The 20,280-nt window shown below is 44.2% G+C and overlaps 1 protein-coding gene across 1 annotated transcript; it reads right to left on the reverse strand.

Annotated features, from left to right (window-relative positions):
* Positions 1 to 1,938: 1,938 nt before the first annotated feature.
* wdr26a (WD repeat domain 26a) lies at positions 1,939 to 18,678 on the reverse strand. The gene is made up of 14 exons (XM_085366085.1): positions 18,058 to 18,678; positions 17,004 to 17,103; positions 16,815 to 16,871; positions 15,333 to 15,469; positions 14,950 to 15,047; positions 13,241 to 13,397; positions 12,845 to 12,983; positions 12,590 to 12,730; positions 10,439 to 10,558; positions 7,808 to 7,953; positions 5,803 to 5,881; positions 5,578 to 5,707; positions 5,194 to 5,388; positions 1,939 to 4,279 (listed from the first exon to the last, which is right to left on the reverse strand). The coding sequence occupies exons 1-14, from the start codon at positions 18,354 to 18,356 to the stop codon at positions 4,257 to 4,259; spliced, it is 1,821 nt and encodes a 606-aa protein (XP_085222211.1). The 5' UTR covers positions 18,357 to 18,678; the 3' UTR covers positions 1,939 to 4,256.
* Between the last annotated feature and the right edge of the window lie 1,602 nt (positions 18,679 to 20,280).

A 20,280-nucleotide genomic window follows, 5' to 3' on the forward strand; every position in this document is an offset into this window, starting at 1 on the left:
GCCTAAATCAATTACTTGTTTTCCCCAGTAAACTTCTAAACCAATCGAGTGCTATATTTCAAAATGGATGAAATCCAGATTATTAGCCAGCCGGTGGCTGAACTAAAAGAAGAAATCTGTGGAAGTCTCCCACAGGCCCGTGGGGCGGGGCATCGAGGTGAGGGAACAACCCAGACCTGTTTGTCTTGTCCCTGTACTGGCTGTCTGCTGTTGTGACACAGTGTGCAGTTGAGACTTGTGACTCTAGTCTACTCTCTGTGCTGCTCTGGACTCCGTGGTGCTCCAGAGTGATGGTGTGGTGGGCCCCACACCCCTTGTGGTGGAGTGTGGTGCCTGCTGAGCTAGTTGCTTCCTGGCTCTCTTTCCAGGGTTAGTTCTCTACCTCCCTCATATAACATATCACGCATGCAGAGTCTTGATGGAGAGGTGCGGTGGCGTAGGTCACTGTGGGCAGGGCTATTATATTTGCCTTGCTGGCATATCACCTGGTGGGCGGGGCTGCTGCAGTGGCCCCTTTTATCCCTTCGCTGCTATCTGACCTTCAATTTTATCAGCAACAACAACAATCACAGCAGATGGCCCCGCCCCTCCCTGAGTCTGGTTCTGCTGGAGGTTTCTTCCTGTTAAAAGGGAGTTTTTCCTTCCCACTGTCACCAAAGTGCTTGTTCATAGGGGGTCATATGATTGTTGGGTTGTTCTCTGTATCTGTTATAGTAGGGTCGACCTTACAATATAAAGCACCTTCAGGTGACTGTTGTTGTGATCTGGCGCTGTGTAAATAAAATGAATTAAACTTAGAGGTCAAAGGTCCTTTGACGAGTGTATGGCTGCGGGCAGCAAGGATCTTTAAAAAATAAAAATATATTCGCCACTGAAAAGAGTTTTAAGAAGTGACTTAAAAATGCTCGTTGAAGATGTTTGTCTCTGTCTCCTCTGAGCTGCGTCCTCAGCACGTCAGCTGTTCGGAGCGGCTGGGAGTGTAAATGTAGGAGCTCGGAGACGATTTGAAGACTGAAAAACAGAGAATAATAAAATGAAGGGACCCAGTGCAGTGAGGCTAAAACAGAAGATGTAAAACAGGCTAACAAAAAGTATTTTCTCAGGTAGGTGGGACCGCTGTGCCATGAATGCCTGCACAGTGCCAAACCACATATGGATATTGTGCTCCACTGTATTGAAGGCAAAACCAATAAAACTGTAATCAAAATAAATGTGGATTCATAGTGTACTTTTTTCCCTTCTACTTTCAACTGCTCCCTTTAGGAGCCACCTTCATCCCACCCACCTGCATCCTCTTGTCCTTCAGTACATCTGTGAACTTCCTCTGTGGTCTGGCTCTTTTGCTCCTGCCTGGTAGCTAAGGATGCACGTTTTCTGCTCTTTCATTTAAGTGAGCTATTTTTAAGTCACTCCACGTATGGCCCATACCCCAGAAAGCACAGGGTACGTACGATGTAAGAAGTGCAAGTATTGTTTGTTTGAAAATTGTGCAGGACTTGAAATCACTGACAGCAGAGTTTGTTTCTTTTCCTGACCTGAGCTGGTCACACCATGTTGGTGTGATCACAAAAGCAACAAGACAGCAGCTCTTCTTTCTGCGGCGCCTGAGAAGATTCGGCATGAACCCCAGAATACTTACCAACTTCTACAGATGCACCATTGCAAGTATTCTGACTGGCTGGTACGGCGGCTGTAACGCTGCAAAGCTCTGCAGAGGGTGGTGAGATCAGCACAGCGCATCACCGGGACTGAATTGTCAACCATGCAGTTTCTCTGCAGACAGCGCTGCACGAGGCTGTTTGATCCCAGCCACAGCCTCTTCACACTCCTGCTGTGGCGGTTCAGGAGCATCCAGACACAGAGACAGTTTCTACCCACAAACCATCAGGAACAGCTGACATTCTGCACCTTTACAGGTAAATGACAAGAACACTTGAAACTTCATCGATCGCTCGTTTCCTAATTACAAACTCTGTGAACAACGATGCAAAGGAGGCTGCACGTAAAACCTTTTTTTAAAACCCCGAATGCTTTATTTAAAATCTGGACACATAATTCTAGAACTAGACTGAATAGTACAATCACTTTTTGCAATAACACATTAAAACTGAATTCCAGGCAAAAACTGCCTGCAAGCAAACACAGTTACTACTTTGGCTTCTTGACTGAAGAAGAGAAGCCTGAAATGATCACAGAAGCAGAAACTCAAACACCACGTGTGGGCTGTGGGAGAGATGCTGTTGTGCACTGTGTGTGTGATGGAGGAGCGAAGCTGCTGATGGATACAGTTATGTCCGGGGAGACGACAGGGTTCCCACCGTCTTCCAGCTGTTGCTCACAACTGGAAAGAATCTGAATAGACTTACAGAGAGTATAAAAGCTGTTTGGATAAAAACTGATCTGCATTATTCAAATTTCAGTTGTTTGTTCATTTCAGCCAGAAGCACCGAAACCCCGAAACACAAATATCAGAATAACACAACTGTGTACCACACATGGAGGAAGACGGCTCTTTGACCCAAGACAGGAAACATTTGGAAACTCAGATTAAGTCACACGCTCTGTCATTTTGTTCGCTTCCTACTGATGTGTCGAACATTAAGGATAATGTTTTCTTTTTTATCTTAAGAAAATGTAATTTACAAAATGACGTGGATCCCAAATCTTTTTGGAGTAATAAAGATTCCTTTAAGCTGCAGAGATGCAGCGGCTTCGCGTGAGATTCCAGAGTAGACGATGAACTGAATTAATAACAAAGAGATGTTCTGTTTTTATGTGTCTGTCTTTACTGGTCGCACTGAGTAATCCCACAAACACTGGAGGGAGGAGGTGACCCTCGAGCTGCTTCGAATCAAACCGACGTCATTGTCACAGGAGCCTTTACGTAGATGTGCACAGCTACAAACTTCAAAAACCCTCTGAGTCATCAGTCCACCATGATAAATGGACTGACTCTTATATAGTGCTTTATACACATTCACCATACTTCAAGTGCTTTCTATCTAAATGCATCAGAGGAGAGAAGTCTGGGTTTAGTATCCCGCCCAAGGATGTTTGGCTTGCAGACTGGGGGAGCCAGGGTTCGAACCATCGAGCCGGCTCTACCTCCTGACCTACAGCCACTCGTAAATGAAGGAAGTCAGGAAAGTTGTTTTCTACTACAAACATTCTCTCAATGGACCAAAACAAACTGAGATGCACAACCCAGATCTCACTAACAGTTCAAGGAAACGAGCCTGCGGGTGGTCACGGCAATCAGTGTGTTCAAAAACGACGTGCCAGCAGTTTTAGTTTAGTCAGCCTGGGTTTGTTAGACGATTGTGTTATTATTATTGACACACTGTTCATGGAGAGGTTCACTGACAGCCTCATGTAAACACATCTGTCAGAAATCAGACTGTCTCTATGCTACACCTCCACTCAGAACCAACAGCATCGATAAAGATGACAAACGATGAAACAGATAGCAGACACACACAGACACACAACATGACTGTTGTTTGTACAGAGGAAGGAAACAGGCTGAAACACAATCAAAGAGCAAAGAGTGAAAACATGAATTAAAGGAAACTCCACACTTGAACAGAGGAAACAACATCCCATAATCCACGTATGATGACACAGCTGTACACATCAGCTGCTGTACGCCCTCACAAACAGCAAAGCACTTGACACACTTGAACACTGCGAGTGTAAAACACGAGTTATGCAGATTCCTATGCAACATGCTCCTGGGACACGATTCTGTCTCTGGGTTTAAGCAGGAAAGCACAACGGAGCCAAGCCATGAAACTCCACATTTAAAAGTAAGGAACAAAACCAAAAACAGACTATAGCAGTTAAAAGATTCTCTTCGAGTGAGTCTCACTTCCACCAACCATCGCTCCAGCTAGAGTCTCAGAAAAGGTTCAGCGACGGGTCAGAGTTTCTTCATGTGAGAAGCTCAGAGACGAAGCCTCCACCGGGCGCCTAGCACTACTCAGTGAACTACTCAGGAATAAATAATGGACTTTATAATAAAGCAGGAGGCTGGTGGTCCTGTGTGGTTCTAGGGAACGGGTCCACATTGGAGGAGAAGGTGGGTCAGATGTCCTGGAGCCCGGCCTCGAGTTCGACAGCTCGTGTTGTGACGTCCAGGCGCGCCCCACTACAGGCCACGCCTTCAAGATGCAGCTGTCCAATTAAAAAACGTCCCCACTTTATGCATTCAAGTCTCTACAGAGTCTCAATGCTTTCAGGGTGTTAGCGGCAGATCATCAGCTGTCCATGCTGCAACACTCTGCAGGATAAGAAACACACGTTACTCATCATCATCATCATCATCGTCGTCAGTGATTACAGGCTGCTGGGCGTCACTTTGACCAAGCAAACACTTGACCAACAGCTCCTCACAGCGCCTGAGAATGTTAGTTACTGGTCATGTATGTGAGCTAGATAAAGGGCTAAACTGGTACAGATTAAAGTCCTGTACAAGTGCTTTCATTAGGCAAGAAGACTAGAAACACATATTAATGTAATTATATTACATTATGTTCTGAGTATTAACCCATATTAGTCTAATAGGCTCTGGCCTTTCTGAGTACCATCGCACAGGCCTTTAAACCAACCCAGATTAGCAAGAGCCACGATCGAGAGGGCAGCTGGTAACAGGTATGACTGATAAGGTCCGACCTGCAAGGTCACTCAGGTATCAGCGCGAGCAGGAAGACACCTGGGCGAGTGCCCTCACCCAGATCGGCTCACTCCAGAACCGCCTGCATCATCTACATCTGCTGACTCTGAGCTGCTGTGTGGAGCACAGCTCACTGCCTCACTAATGATAAATAAAGCCAGAGTTTCCACACCAAGATGCAGTTCCTGTAAGCCCCATGTTCTCCTTGAGAGAGGAGAAAGAAATCTTTGTTCAAAATTCTTATTTAAATATTTTGATTTTTTTTTTGCTTTAATCTCAAATGTGACAAATGTACCTGACCACAGACATTAAAGAATACAAATGAATAAAAGTACAACACTGATGCTCAAACTTGGCCTTTGATTGGAACAGATCTGATCTGACTTCCAGCTGTGGGCCAATCACTGATTTTCCACAGAAGGACAGTTTATCAACTTTATTTTACCAGAATTTAATTTCTTTCTTTTCTGGTGGAGACTGAACTTTACCTTTAGCCTTTCAAAATCGTTTCACTTTCATACCATTCAGTCCCTCTGCATCCTGGACATCCAGGAAGGGCGCAGGTCCCCAGATTCGGATGGTTCCATCGTCTGAGGCGCTGGCCAGCAGACCGGGCACCACGGGGTTCCAGCTCACACAGTTGACTGTGCGTGTGTGACCGGTCAGCTCTGCGATGGGCAGCTCACTGCGCCGGTGCCAGATGTAAACTTTGTGGTCTGACAAGAGAGAGACGAGCTCGTCAGCAGTTTGTTGGATCACACTAATGACCAGCACAAAACCTTCTTTTAGCATCAAGAACAACGTTTGGGTTCAATATTTGTATGAATGTCTCTTTACAGAGCAACATTTGTGGAGGACACTTTTTGCTTTCTTCTTCCTTAGAACTAAACATGCTTTGGTCTTACCTTCACTACCACTGGCAATGAAGTCTTCATTGTGCCCCCCGAAGCAGGAATGGATGGTGTAAAAACCCTGGGTGACACCTTGGTACTTCCTCACCAGCACCCGGTCCTGCAGGTCCCAAAGGTGCACTCCCTGCAAATAAGAGGCACATTTCAACAATCAAGACAAAGCTGATGTGAAGCAGCTGATGAAAGAAACAAAATGTCAGGAAGTAATCAGGAGCTCACCTGAGTAGCAACATTGAGCAGAGCTAACCTTCCATTTTTGGAAACAGTGAAAGACATAATGGGATGGTCCTCCTGCACTCTGGAAGGACAACATACACAAACATGTTTATTTTAGAAATGAGGCTTCTGACTGCTCCTCCCTAATTCACTGATCACCACAGGAGACGGCTCAGCATGTGGCAGCGTTTTTACGGCCCATCCTGATGCTAATTTGTGACACCTTCCAGTCTTCAACCAGAAGTTAATAAGTCCAACTTTCACATGTTAGGTGAACATGTTCAATACTGATGACCACAAATTTTATTACAGAGATAATGATTTAAAGGTGCTACACTACAGTGGTTGGAAATGTCCAGTTTGTGCATGTAAATGGAGAGTCCTCTTCACACACTGAGGTTAATTATGGAGTTCCACAGGGTTCAGTGCTAGGACCAATTCTGTTTACATTATACATGCTTCCCTTAGGCAGCATCATTAGAAGACATAGCATACATTTACACTGCTATGCAGATGACACCCAGCTCTATCTGTCCATGAAGCCAGATAACACACACCAATGAGTTAAACTGCAGGAATGTCTTAAAGACATAAAGACCTGGATGGCCGCTAACTTTCTGCTTCTTAATTCAGATCAAACTGAGGTTATTGTACTCGGCCCTGAAAAGCTTAGAAATATGGTATCTAAGCAGATTCTTACTCTGGATGGCATTACCTTGGCCTCCAGTAACACTGTGAGGAACCTTGGAGTCATTTTTGACCAGGACATGTCCTTCAAAGCACATATTAAACAAATATGTAAGACTGCTTTCTTCCATTTGTGCAACATCTCTAAAGTTAGAAACATCCTGTCTCAGAGTGACGCTGAAAAACTAGTTCATGCATTTATTACTTCCAGGCTGGACGACTGTAATTCATTATTATCAGGATGTCCAAAAAACTCCGTGAAAAGCCTTCAGCTGATCCAAAATGCTGCAGCAAGAGTCCTGACAGGGACTAGAAAGAGAGAGCAGATTTCTCCTGTTTTGGCTTCCTGTTAAATCCAGGATTCAAAATCCTGCTCCTCACATACAAGGTCTTAAATAATCAGGCCCCATCTTATCTTAATGACCTTGTAGTACCATATCACCCTATTAGAGCGCTCCGCTCTCGCTCTGCAGGCCTACTTGTTGTTCCTAGAGTATTTAAAAGTAGAATGGGAGGCAGAGCCTTCAGTTTTCAGGCCCCTCTTCTGTGGAACCAGCTTCCAGTTTGGATTCAGGAGACAGACACTATCTCTACTTTCAAGATCAGGCTTCAAACTTTCCTTTTTGCTAAAGCATATAGTTAGGGCTGGACCAGGTGACCCTGAATCCTCCCTTAGTTATGCTGCAATAGACGTAGGCTGCCGGGGATTCCTAAGATGGACTCAGTATTTCTTCTTATTTATTAAGATTATTTAAGGTTAACATTGTCTAATACTTAAAGTAGTTTGATGAACTGACACATCTAAGTGTGACAGTGTAACAAGTGTAACAAAGTAGTGAATAACTCCAAGTTTGATCATATTTGGTTGCTTGGCAAAATATTTCCACATTTCTTTCAAATTAATCAGGTGTGGAGTGACCGAGTCCTTCTTAGGAGGACCTGGTACTGGTAAGAAACGTATCAGCTGACACACCTACTGATGGACGCACAGATATAAGGCCAAACATGACCTTTGCTGGCTGAGTTCATCACGAGACGTTATTGACATTCATTAAGACACTTGCAGTGAATATCTGTGGCTGTTAAATCTCATCTCATACAGGACATTCTGCTCTTGCTCGTTTGTGAACTGATCCAATAGATCGATGTATTCCAGACTGTAGACAGCAAACATCTCTACAACCAGTGTTTTGGGACTGAAGTGTTCAGTAGTTTCTCAGATCCTTAAAACAGTTGCAGAGACGTCTCCAGAAAGACAGAACAGATACATTTACTATTAAAGTAATGACTAATTAGTACTTCAGTTACTCTGATGACGTACATGTTTCTGTCTGTCAGGTCCTCAAAATTGTATCCTCGGATGCGTTGGTGGGTGTCAGATGCGAGGACTGTGCGGCCGTCACTGAGACACCACAGGCACTGCACCCGAACTCCCTCCCAGGAGTCCAGGAGGTTTCCATCCAAGTCCTGGGAGTTCACCAGAAACAAAGCAAAAGCAGGAGGACGTCAGCCTGGAAATGATTGTTATCAGTCCAGAAACACTCACCGGACAGTTTTATGTGGGACCAGGTGCAACCTTCTTTTCACTTTAACACTGAATTAATTTTGAGCATCACAGATTCAGCAAAATGCTAAAAAATATTTCTGAGGTTTTGCACTAAATATTTAGCAATGAGCTGAGACACAAGCGCTCACCCAGATTCGTTGGATGTTTTTAATTTGTGGTCCCTTTTCAATAATAATAAAAACTAGAATGTGCAGCTCCTGGAGGGTTTGCAGTGGGATGGATGCTACCTGTGGACTGTAGCTCGCTGTCAGGGAAGGAGGAGAGAAACAGCTGTGCCTAATAAAGTGGCAGACACTGGAAATTGATGCGTGTTTATGTTAATCATGCTGTAAGTTCATAATGAGAAAGAGTAGGCAGCAATGTGGAGAAAACTATAACTGCAGACAGACAGGTGCAGTTTCTTTACACTGAAACGATTCTGTCATCACGCTGAGAAACTGAGGACAGTAAATCACAACAACATGACAACCACTGATGATGATGTGAGACGTGGTCGCAGGACGGTGCTGAATAACAGACAGTTCAGACTTCAGGATTCGATTTATTCTCTAGATTTCTTTAAACTCTTAGTTTGTGCAAAAGTCTTGAGTCATCAGGTCTATGTTTGTACAAGAGGCCAGACTGTCACATACTGTCCTTCTTAAAGTGCTCTCCAGCTGTACGAGGCTGTTTTAAACATTAGGACATTAGATGACTATAAAAAATGGTTCAGGCTACTACATGAATTCAATAAATTTAAAGCTTTCCTGTTTGACATGCAGTTTGTTTTTGTTGTTGTTCTTGAAACCTTCAATAAGAGGAGAGTGAGCTCTCACAGTGACAACGATAACGAGACGGATGTTTTCATGAACGCAGCAGACGTATACAAACTAAACAGACATGCTCTGACTCGTCAGCACAAATGACTTCGGCATATTTTTAAGTTACACTTTATTCTAATGATGTCTTGTGAAGTCTTGTTCTCAGCTCACTACATATGATCTGTGCGTATCAGGACAATGATGTCAGTGATGTCTCACTGCAAAAAACATGTGTGGTTTGTAACATACATCATTTATATAAAAACTGGCCACACCATTAAAACACCAGATTTTCCAAGAATTCATAGTTTACATTATGTCTAGTGTTTGTAAGGCTCCGCCCTCTGTAGCTGTACGTGTGTTGCTGCAACAGACATAGGCTGCCGGGGGATTCCCATGATGCATTGAGTTTTTCCTTTCCAGTCACCTTTCTCACTCACTATGTGTTAACAGACCTCTCTGCATTGAATCATATCTGTTATTAACCTCTGTCTCTCTTCCACAGCATGTCTTTATCCTGTCTTCCTTCTCTCACCCCAACCAATCACAGCAGATGGCCCCGCCCCTCCCTGAGCCTGGTGCTGCTGGAGGTTTCTTCCTGTTAAAAGGGAGTTTTTCCTTCCCACTGTTGCCAAAGTGCTGCTCATAGGGGGTCATATGATTGTTGGGTTTTTCTCTGTATGTATTATTGTGGGGTCGACCTTACAATATAAAGCGCCTTGAGGCGACTTGTTGTGATTTGGCGCTGTGTAAATAAAGTTGAATTGGACTGAAATTGAATTGTGTTAATAAGCTTGTGTTGGAACAGACTTCCAACTGACATCAGTCTCTTTACTTTAACCTCCTGAGACCTGAACTCTTCCACGGCAGCATTTTTAATTTCTCTTTGATATTCGGGCTGATTGGGACCTGATGAATGTAAAAACAAAGAATTAACAGATTTTTTTTACCTTATTTTTGTTTCTAAGAAAAATCAGAGCCACAAATGAGGATATTTGTTTAAACTTTCAATAGGACAGCAGCAGGATAATGTCCTCGTAAGTGGATATCAGGCCCTTGTAGAGCACAATTGAGTATTTTGGTCTAAATAACCCAACATGTGATGTCCACATATGTGGACGCCAGGTCCGAGGAGGTTAAAGGTCAAAGTTTGGTTAAAGGGAAATCAGAGCTGTCTTCCTTTTAATTAATGTTGTTGTTGTTTGTTTGTTTTTTGTTTGTTGTCTTTTTAAAGTTATCATCTATTACTTGTAGTTGTATTTATGATGTATTTTGGATGAAAATGTATGTTTTATTCTAAAACGTCTGATGTGTGATTGTAGCCCAACAAGAGACAGTGGTTGAAAATTAGCAACAGCTATAAGCGTTGCATCAGCTTCATGTTTTCCACCATGTTAAACTGCAGCGTCCCTTCTAAGGAAAGAAAGGCTCCGTGTGATGTGCATTCAGAGAAGCTTCCTGTCTTGGTTTTTCCACATGTTTGAATCAGTCTGGCTGTTCTCCTACGACATGGAGACAATGTTTCCTGCCTGTAAGGCTGTGTTGGAGCCTGTGGACACAGTGCCCATGCAGCGAGGATACTCACACACTGGTAGAACTGGCCCCTCTGGCCGCCGGTGACAAAGCGTTTGCCATCTGGGTTCCAGGCCACGCTGGTTAGGCTATCCTCGTGGGACTGACTCATCTTTGTTCGCAACTCCCCCGTCTGTACAGTAGAGCCCAGAGCACACAGAACAGATCAGACACCAAACATACTAAACACACAGAGATCAGTTTTCTCTGATTGGTCTATGAAAAGGTCACATTGAAAAGGAACGTCTGCAGGTCCAGTTTCACACGAACAAAGCAGCTGGTGTGGAGCAGGACTCGTTTCAGGACGCACTGATAATCAGTTAACAACCCAGCCAACTCTCACTCGCTCTCCAGCTCTTCGGTGCATAAACGCATCTCTCATGTCAGCCAGGTTTCTTGTAGGCAGCGACTCTAACAAATCCACTGTGCACAGTCAGCTTGGAGCACTGTTCACAAGTGCAGGCAATTTATTGATGTTGAGACTCTCATCATCTTTAACCCTTTAGAGCAGAAATATTCCAGGTAGCTCGGTAAACTGGCAACAGCTGCGCTCAGATGGACTGCACGAGGAAACCGTTTTACAGCGAGAGCGTGATCTCTGAACATAAAAACCCAGAAGGACTCAGGGTTTCTTCAGCTTCAGATACAACATCATTAACAGATTTAAAGAGCTGAGCTCATGTTCCCTGCACTGGTTGCTGCGCAGCACTTTTATGGGAGGTCAAACTATCGAAAAGCTGGACTCATTATTCAGCAGGTTGCTTCATCAATTATGTCATGATGCGATGACGATGCTCAAACCCAATCTTCATCTTCGTGTCCACACTGCTGCATGCAAGCTTTGATCTGATCAGCTGCACTCATCGTACTGCTGCTACATGAACACAGACTGTGCACACGCTGAACACAGTTGGAACGTCGCTATTCAGCGCTCACCTGAATTGTCAGATGTACAAATATTTCCAAGTATGAGATTTGTACTCGAGTCACAATGATGGGGGGCCTCGGACCGGTCCGTGAGTCGTTTGGTACCGGGGCGCGAGAGCTGAGGCTCAGCTGTGAAATGTCTGGTTTTCAGGGTTTTTATTTTGTTATCGTTTTATCGTTTACTCGGTTTTCCTGGGTCTTTTCACGTGTGTTATGAATAAATCTTCTTTTTTTCGGTACCAGTACTGGTTTTATTTTGTTGTATTTATCCGCGACACCTTAACGGCCGGTCCGTGAAAATATTGTCGGGCATAAACCGGTCGGTGGCGCAACAAAGGTTGGAGACCGCTGTACTAAGCCATAAAGACGTTGGCACTCACAGTGTCCTGGACAAACTTTCATTAACCCTTGTCCAGGAGAAGATAGGGAACACATGAACGCAGTATGATTTCTTTACAAATAATAAAGGTAAGGTGTATTTTAGAGCTTTTGCTCAATATTTTGTTTCCCAGCTAATACAGTCTTATTGAACATGATGCTATAAGCTTGGCACACCTATGTTTGGTGGTCTCAGCCTGTCTTCTTTGCAGAACCTCAAACTTCATCAGGTTAATGGCGAGCGTCAGTGCACGGCCATTTTCAGATCTCTCTCCAGAGATGTTCAGTCTGGCGTCTTAGGGTCACTGTCTCGGTCCGAGGTCCAGAGCTTATTATCAAGGACGTCTCTGCACACCGGTGCACTGATCTTTGCCTCTCCCCTGACCAGTCGAGTCTCACAGAAAGTGTCCCCACAGCGTGACAGTGCTACTGCCATGCTTCACTGCAGGGGGATTGGCCGGGTGAGCAACACTTGGTTTCCCTCAGACGTGACTCATTCAGCTCAAAGAGTTCAGTCTGTGTTTCATCAGACCAAAGAATTTTGTTTCTCGTGGTCTGAGAGTCCTTCAGGTGACTTTTAGCAAACTCCAGATTTACAGGGGAGTGGTTTCCATCTGGCCACTCTACCACAGAGACCCAGCTGGTTAATGCTTTGAGCCATTCATGCTCCCCCTTGGCCACTTATCCACCTTAGGATCAGGGGGAGAATGGAGCCTACCACTGCTGAGCATGTTTGGAACGCTGGAGGAATCGCAGAGTAAACCCACACGGTGAAAACAGACCGACCAAAGAAAGGCCCTCGCCATCCTCCTGGACATGCTCATCTCCTTGCTATATGGACAGTACTTCCTTTCCGTACCTGCACATTCCACAGCCACAGCTCGGAGCAGTCGTCAGGGCCGCAGGCTATCAGATAAGCATCATCAGGGCTCCATGCCAGGTAGGAAACACCATAAGCATGACCTTCAAGAGTCTTCATCAACTTCAGCTGCTGGATGTCCTGTGACCCAACACACAAACATCCATGTTCCAGTTACTACAGCCGTTGTAATAACTCACTGACTGATTGTTGCTATTCTGAAGTGTAACTCTTGATAAGCAAATGACTGGTTACCATGTCGACTTGCCACACAATGACTGTGGTGTCTTTGGAGCCAGTTGCCAGTTTTGTGCCATCGTTGGAGAACTTGCAGAACCAGACTTCATTGCAGTGTTCTGTGAGAATCTGCTGTGTGTAGCAGGGGAACTGTTTCCTTTACACACACACACACACACGCACACGCACACGCACACGCACACACACACACACACTAATCAGAAACATGAGCAGACACACAGGTTTGCCCAACATGCCTCAGACTTGTGCATAAAGGAAACATACAGATGACATTCTTATCGTCTAGATTACCGACTGTTCACTAAACTAAATGTTTCCTCCTGCAGGGCAGCAGAAAGAAGCACAATCAGTTGATGTGGAGCTCAGTATTTAACAGCGTGTGTGTTTACTGACCGGCTGCAGGAGTGGTCCAGCAGCAGAGACACAGAGTCCAGACCACTGTCCAGTTTGGTGTTGTGGTAGAGGCAGCGCTCCCTCTGGAGCTCCACAGCCTGCTTCAAGAGAGTCTGCAGACGACGGGGAGGCAGCATCACTGACGGAGGCAGGTAAGCTGTACACACACACACACACACACACACACACACACACACACACACACACACACACACACACACACACACACACACACACACACACACACACACACACACAATTAATTTAGAGCATAGATCATCTTCAATGCCCTGTACCAACACAGAGCAGAGCAGCTATCTGAACGCTACTCCAACAGAGGTCGATTATCTTGTTAATAATTTCACCTCCTCACTACGTACGACTCTGGATACTGTAGCTCCAGTGAAAACTAAGGTCTCTAATCAGAAGTACCTGACTCCGTGGTATAATTCTCAAACACGTAGCCTAAAGCAGATGACTCGTAATCTGGAGAGGAAATGGCGTGTCACAAATTTAGAGGATCATCATTTAGCCTGGAGAAATAGTTTGCTGCTTTATAAGAAAGCCCTCCGCAAAGCCAGAACATCTTACTATTCGTCACTGATTGAAGAAAATAAGAACAACCCCAGGTTTCTCTTCAGCTCTGTAGCCAGGCTGACAAACAGTCAGAGCTCTGTTGAGCCAACCATCCCTTTAACGTTAACTAGTAATGACTTCATGAACTTCTTCACAAATAAAGTTTTTATCATTAGAGAAAAAATGACCAGTAATCATCCCACAGATGTAATATTATCTACAGCTACTCTTAGTACCATTGATGTTAAGTTAGACTCTTTTTCTCCAATTGATCTTTCTGAGTTAGCTTCAATAATTACTTCCTCCAAACCATCAACGTGTCTTTTAGACCCCATTCCTACAAAACTGCTCAAAGAAGTCCTGCCATTAATTAATGCTTCGATCTTAAATATGATCAACCTATCTCTAATGATCGGCTATGTACCACAGGCCTTCAAGCTGGCTGTAGTTAAACCTTTACTCAAAAAGCATCTCTAGACCCAGCAGTCTTAGCTAATTATAGGCCAATCTCCAACCTTCCTTTATATCAAACATCCTTGAAAGAGTAGTTGTCAAACAGCTAACAGATCATCTGCAGAGGTTTATTTGAAGAGTTTCAGTCAGGTTTCAGAGCTCATCACAGCACAGAAACAGCTTTAGTGAAGGTTACAAATGATCTTCTTATGGCCTCTGACAGTGGACTCATCTCTGTGCTTGTCCTGCTAGACCTCAGTGCAGCGTTCGTGCAGAGTTTCCTTCCCACTGTCACCAAAGTGCTGCTCATAGGGTCATGTGACTGTAGGGTCTACCTTACAATATAAAGCACCTTGAGGCGACGGTTGTTGTGCATCTTTAATGTAAGATCAGCCAAATTTATGTCAGGTGGGTTTTTTGGTGATTTTCAAAGCACTTGTGATCACACCTGCATACAAAGATCGTTATTACTCATTTGAAATTTTATATCCAGAATATGTTGCTATTTGGAAAAAAAGGCTCCTTCCAGGGACGAATAATAACTGGTCAGGAAATAGATGCTAATGTCAACTGGGAACCAGTAAGAGAATTTCAGAGTGGGTACTGCGTATAGGAGTTACTCCTTTGCTTGTCAGCCAGTGTACACACTGACATGTGACCGTGTGAGTCACTGCACTCACTTTGGAGTTTGTCCAGCAGTTTGGTGCGCGATGCTGTGCCTTTGCCCTCCCACTCAGCTTTGGCTCGCAGGTCCTCTGCATGACTGCACATCAGGTACCTACAAACACAAAGCCAGCTACTATCAGAAACACCCACATCAGCTTTTACAGGGAGCACATACGTAGATGGACGTTTTATTGTAAGGCTAATTCCTGTTTGAATTGTTCATGCATCTCAGCATCTTTACAGCTGCCAGTATCTCGAAATGTTTTCAAGGCATCGTGCTTTTAACAAACTACACATCTGTCATCCATCATTGTGACGCAAATACCCAGCACGCTATATTTCTCCATCATCATCATCTCAGAACCACACTCAGCTTCTTCGTGTGCTGTGAACTGACCCGCTCAGGATGTGGATGCGCTCCGTGTTATATTTGAGAGGGGTGAGTTCGGCTCTGAGGACCTGCAGGGCCTCCAGCACCTTCCCGTCCTCCAGATATTCCAGATATTTCTGCTGCAGGAGTAGGAACTTCATCCGCTGTCGGGGAGCAAAAACAAAAACAAGGATTTAAATTATCACCACGGATCAGCCGACATGTAACAACACGAATCTGTTGCTACTGAGCTTCACGTCTCACGTCTGGCTCTTTTAAAGGAACTTTAAACATCAAGATGAAAATGCAGTTACCAACCAGACTAACAATGGCTGTTCATGCTGCGTCCATCATGTCAGTGTGATACAGTCACTTTGATCTGGGCTGGACGAGTGAACGTCACTGTTCTGTTTAAAGTAGTTTAACTACACATTTAATCCGATTACAAAGAACAGAAGTGCGATTTCAAGGATCTCAGCTACACGATAAAGAAATGTAGTAACTGATCTGTCAGCACGACTCTGTGAGAAATAAATGTGTAAAACCTCACCTGCACCACTGCCCTGTGATCAGAAAACTAGCTTTGTGTTCATTCACAGACATGTTTTATTTATCTGTTTATTTATAGATTTTTCTTTTGGTATTGTTTACAGTCATGGTGTAAAAACAAACAGATATTTATAGTGCTGATAGTGTAATTTAGCTGTTCATCTGTTATTCAATCACTGTGGTGTAGAATGAGTGGACATGTGGGAGCTCTGAAAAACATGCAAACACAGTTTAGAGTCAAAAATGTGCAGCTTCTCCAAAGACGTCCAGCCGACCAGGCTAATGTCTGAGGCTCCTGGTCTCGGACATTAGGGTGCTGGCTAACTGTCACTACAGTGGCCATATTGTGAAGCAGTGTGTCAGGTTTGCTGTGATCTGTGCCTTTAAGAGTTTGGTGTACAGTAATGTTAATGGTCTTGTCCATTTGTAAACAGCACTGAAGCAGGGGTCATTGGTTTTTCTAGTTTCTCTTGTTTATTAAATTAAAAGGTTAAAGGTCACACTTGTTTTTCATTTGGTTTAGTTTGCACGTAGCGGTTAGTTAGCACTCCTTTGGAAGAACTTCTAAAATAAAAGTGCAGTAAATTGTCTTTCATCATTTCATCTCAAACTGCTCTGTGTAATCTCAGTGGATGCAGTAAACAAACCCCAAACAAACCAATGATCATTGCTGAAGTGTGTCGTCTAGACTAAAGTGCTTTGGGTAAGATTAGCGGTGCACCATTCGTCTGTCTGTAAGCAAACCTAGCTAGCCAAACTTGCAGGCAGCCATGTTTACTTTAGAACAGCATAGAAGGTGTGATGGTTGCAGTTCTGTTTATAAGTGTACCTGTACGATATGCCATCAATGTACAGTCTGAGCTCGAGGAAAGAGGCTTTATTCTAAGTCTGATTCTGGCTCACTGTTCAGACTGCAGACTTCATGGTGAACTGATGTTGTCTGAGGTTTGGTCCACTCACCACTATAGCACTAGGAGAATGCATCAGTGCCTTCAGCTCATTCAGGTCACTCTCAGCCTGTATGAAAAGGAGAAATACAAACTCATTAACAGACCAGCAAAGAGCTCACACTCAAACCTTTACTACTACGGTGACTACTGTAACAGCCTCCTAAAGATTTAATATGCAGTTCGGAGAACTTGGTTGCACCTTGTCCCACTCTCCTTCAATGACGTGATTGCGAAACTTGGTGGCAGAGGGGTGTTCCAGTCTGCAGCCAGACTCCTGCATCAGGAGGTCCACCGTCTGGCTATGAACAGCGAAAAGAAACATCCACGTTATGACTACGGAGCATGGCGAAGCATCAGCACTCACCTGTGAGAATTATCAACACACTGACTGCAAAGTTGTGTCATGGGTGAAATAAAAAGCTGGACTATAATAAGATTAAGGTCCATCCTTCATATAAAAACGTAACAAGCATTAAAATGCAGAGATGTGTGTCACTTATCACAGAGTCCTTACTGTTACTACACGTAAACACAACGTGTAGCCAGCTATCAAAGACCCACTCTAACCCAGGAAAGTCCCCACGCATGACATCTGTGCAGGATTTTCAGATTTAAATTGCCTTGAGTTGTGCGATCACGTTGGACACAGTATGATGTCTTCCTATTCTGACAGCTCATGGTTGGAGATTTGCTTAAAACACCTCATATAATCAATCAACTGATCAAGCACACACATCCATACATGTGCAATAATACTAAGTGCAATAATCCTTTCTGTCATCGTTGTATTTTTACTCAGTTGTATATAGTATTTGTATTTGTATTCTATTTTTATCTTATTGTATATTTATTTTATTTTATTCTACTGTATATAGTATTTTATTTTATTCTATTCTGTACAGCTGTGTACTGTATTTATTCTTATTGTATTCTAATTTTTGCCTCATAACTTTTGCACTGTCCACTTCCTGCTGTGACAAAACAAATTTCCCACGTGTGGGACTAATAAAGGTTATCTTATCTTATAAGATTTGCAGCGTATGGTGATACACAGGTCCGGATACCGTGGGTCGGATACAGTTTATTAGCGTGTATGTGACACTTTGCCCTGAGTGGGCCTACTCCTCTATCGCTCTGCACCTGCAGATAAACGCGTGAGGAAGGATGCATCCTCAGCATCTTCACGGTGACCTGCCATCACCGCGGCTGGCTATGCTGATAACAACACTAGCTACCTGAGCTGGCTCACTTACTTGAGACCTAAATCGTTCAGATGTTGTCCTATGAGCCTGATGACATCCTCCTCGGACTGAGACAGGCGCTTCTTCTTCTTGACACCCGACCCGCCATCCGCCGCGCTGCTGCTGTTGTTGTTGTTGGAGGCGGGCTGGGCTGCCACTCCGTTGTTGTTGCTGACAGCGTTGCCATTGTTGGTTACCGAGATAAGTCCGTTGGAGTGAGCGGCCACGGTGGAGGACGACTCGCCATTCTGAGTACCGTTTCGACAGGAGAGCTCGGAATCCCGGTCCTGTCCTCCACCGTTAGCCTCCATGTTGCCACGGTTTATAACGGCGATATGGTGCGTGTACGAACAGCTGACAGGTCCACGGGGATAAGCAAACCTCTGGTGCGGTTAACGTCGGGCCCACTGACCCAGATGCAGCCGCAAATTGCAAAGCTCCCCCTGCGCCCGAGTCTGTGTTCGGCGGCGTCAGCGTGAACGACAGCCGGAGTTCAGCTCGGAGGACAAAGAAACAAACGGCAGCGTTAATTCGAAAGCTGCATTTTGAGCATTTCGACGGTATTCGGTGCTGTCAGCGCCGTTAAAGCTGCGCTCAGGCTGCGGAGTAGCGCTTGTTATTGTTGCTCTCGGACAGCTGCAGCCCTGATATGGCCATACGCGGTGACGTCAGCGGAAATTCCTTCACGTCCTTCTTGTTTGCTGTGCGTCACCGTTAGGCGTCGCTGTTTCCCCGCCTGGGCGCGACCTTCACATCTCCCAGCATTCGTTTTAAGGGTGACGTGATCATTTAGGCTCTACTGACACGCGTGGATCACTGAAGAGAACACATTGCACATAAAGTCAGACACAGTTGTGCATCATTTAATTAGTCTTTTTTAAATCTATGACAAACTTCCACATTCACACTCGCAGCTGTGCAGTATCATAACATGGAGTTTAATCTCTGTGGAAAGTTGTGGTCTGTGCACATCTGTATGCATGGTTCAAGCATGCTCCTAGTTTTTTAACCTGAATGTTTTCTCATTAATTAGCTGATCATCACCGTCTGAACGCAGTCGCTTTCCGGATTTTGAGTAAATCACAAATCAGTTGTCTCAATGGGCTGTGCAGTAATCACGACACTGAGATTTATCAGTATAATTCTTTAATCAGTAAGTGATAACCAACAACTCAAAGGAGAGAGGGCACATTAAATAAGAAAGGATTTAACAAACCAAAACAAAAGATTGGGAAGGCGTGAAAAAGGATCAAAATCAGCGCAGTAACAAGAACCACAGGAGGCGACTTGTTCTTTACTTCTAACACCAACAGCCGGAGTGTGTTTGTGTTCAGCTTAGAAAAAACCCACACAGCTGCACCTAAAACATGGATTCATGTCTGAGCTCATACATTGTTGAAAGTGCTAGTTTGTTCCCAATCCTGAGATTCTTAAAAATAAAATTCAGAAAACAGCCTTAGTCCATGTTACGGCATTCAAACCTAAAGCCATCGTTTCATCATTGGCACTTTCACATGTGTGGAGGAAAAAAGCATCCCTGTCATTTCCAATAAATACATTTAACCAGTAAACACTGTGTAAACTCTATATACAAGAATACATCCTGTCCTCTTCGTTTTTACAAAGAAAAAAGATCACATTATGAAAATGTGAATTAAAGGGGAAGGAATGAAGAGCATCTGGTGTGCAGAAGAACAGACTATTGCACTTTCTTCCCTTTTTACAGACAGTAACAATAAACAGAGGAAAGAGCAGTGACTGCTGCTGTTATGTCAAGGCCATCGTGTACGTCGCACTCATACAGAGTTGTTGCTTCCTACTTCCTAAAACACCGTCCAAAACTGGCTCTGAAATGTCAAAGAACTCGTGTCACCTGTCCTGCTGTGCAGGTGGATTCAGGGAGCAGCTGATTCAGTGACTATGAGACTTGGTCAGCTGATGTTGCTTCTCACCCGGCCTCTTACTTCACTCAGTTGCAGTACAATACCAGCTTAACTAAGATTTGCATTCACTGAGCTACAGTGCAATCATGTTTCTCTGGACAAGCTAAAACATCTCATCAGGAGACTGAACCTAAACTGAAGCTATAATAATAAAGCTAATGACAGCACACATAACTATGGGCACAAGTACAGGAAGGGCAGATCTCACTGCTTGTCCCATTTTCTCTCCTGGATACGTCTGTTGGTTCACTGGGGACAGAGATCATGGTGATCCAATCACTGGCTGCTTAAA

This window comes from Diplotaxodon limnothrissa, linkage group LG11 (assembly GCF_057381915.1).
Source record: "Diplotaxodon limnothrissa isolate DT_005_m linkage group LG11, D_limnothrissa_male_GT1.1, whole genome shotgun sequence".
NCBI lineage: Eukaryota > Metazoa > Chordata > Actinopteri > Cichliformes > Cichlidae > Diplotaxodon > Diplotaxodon limnothrissa.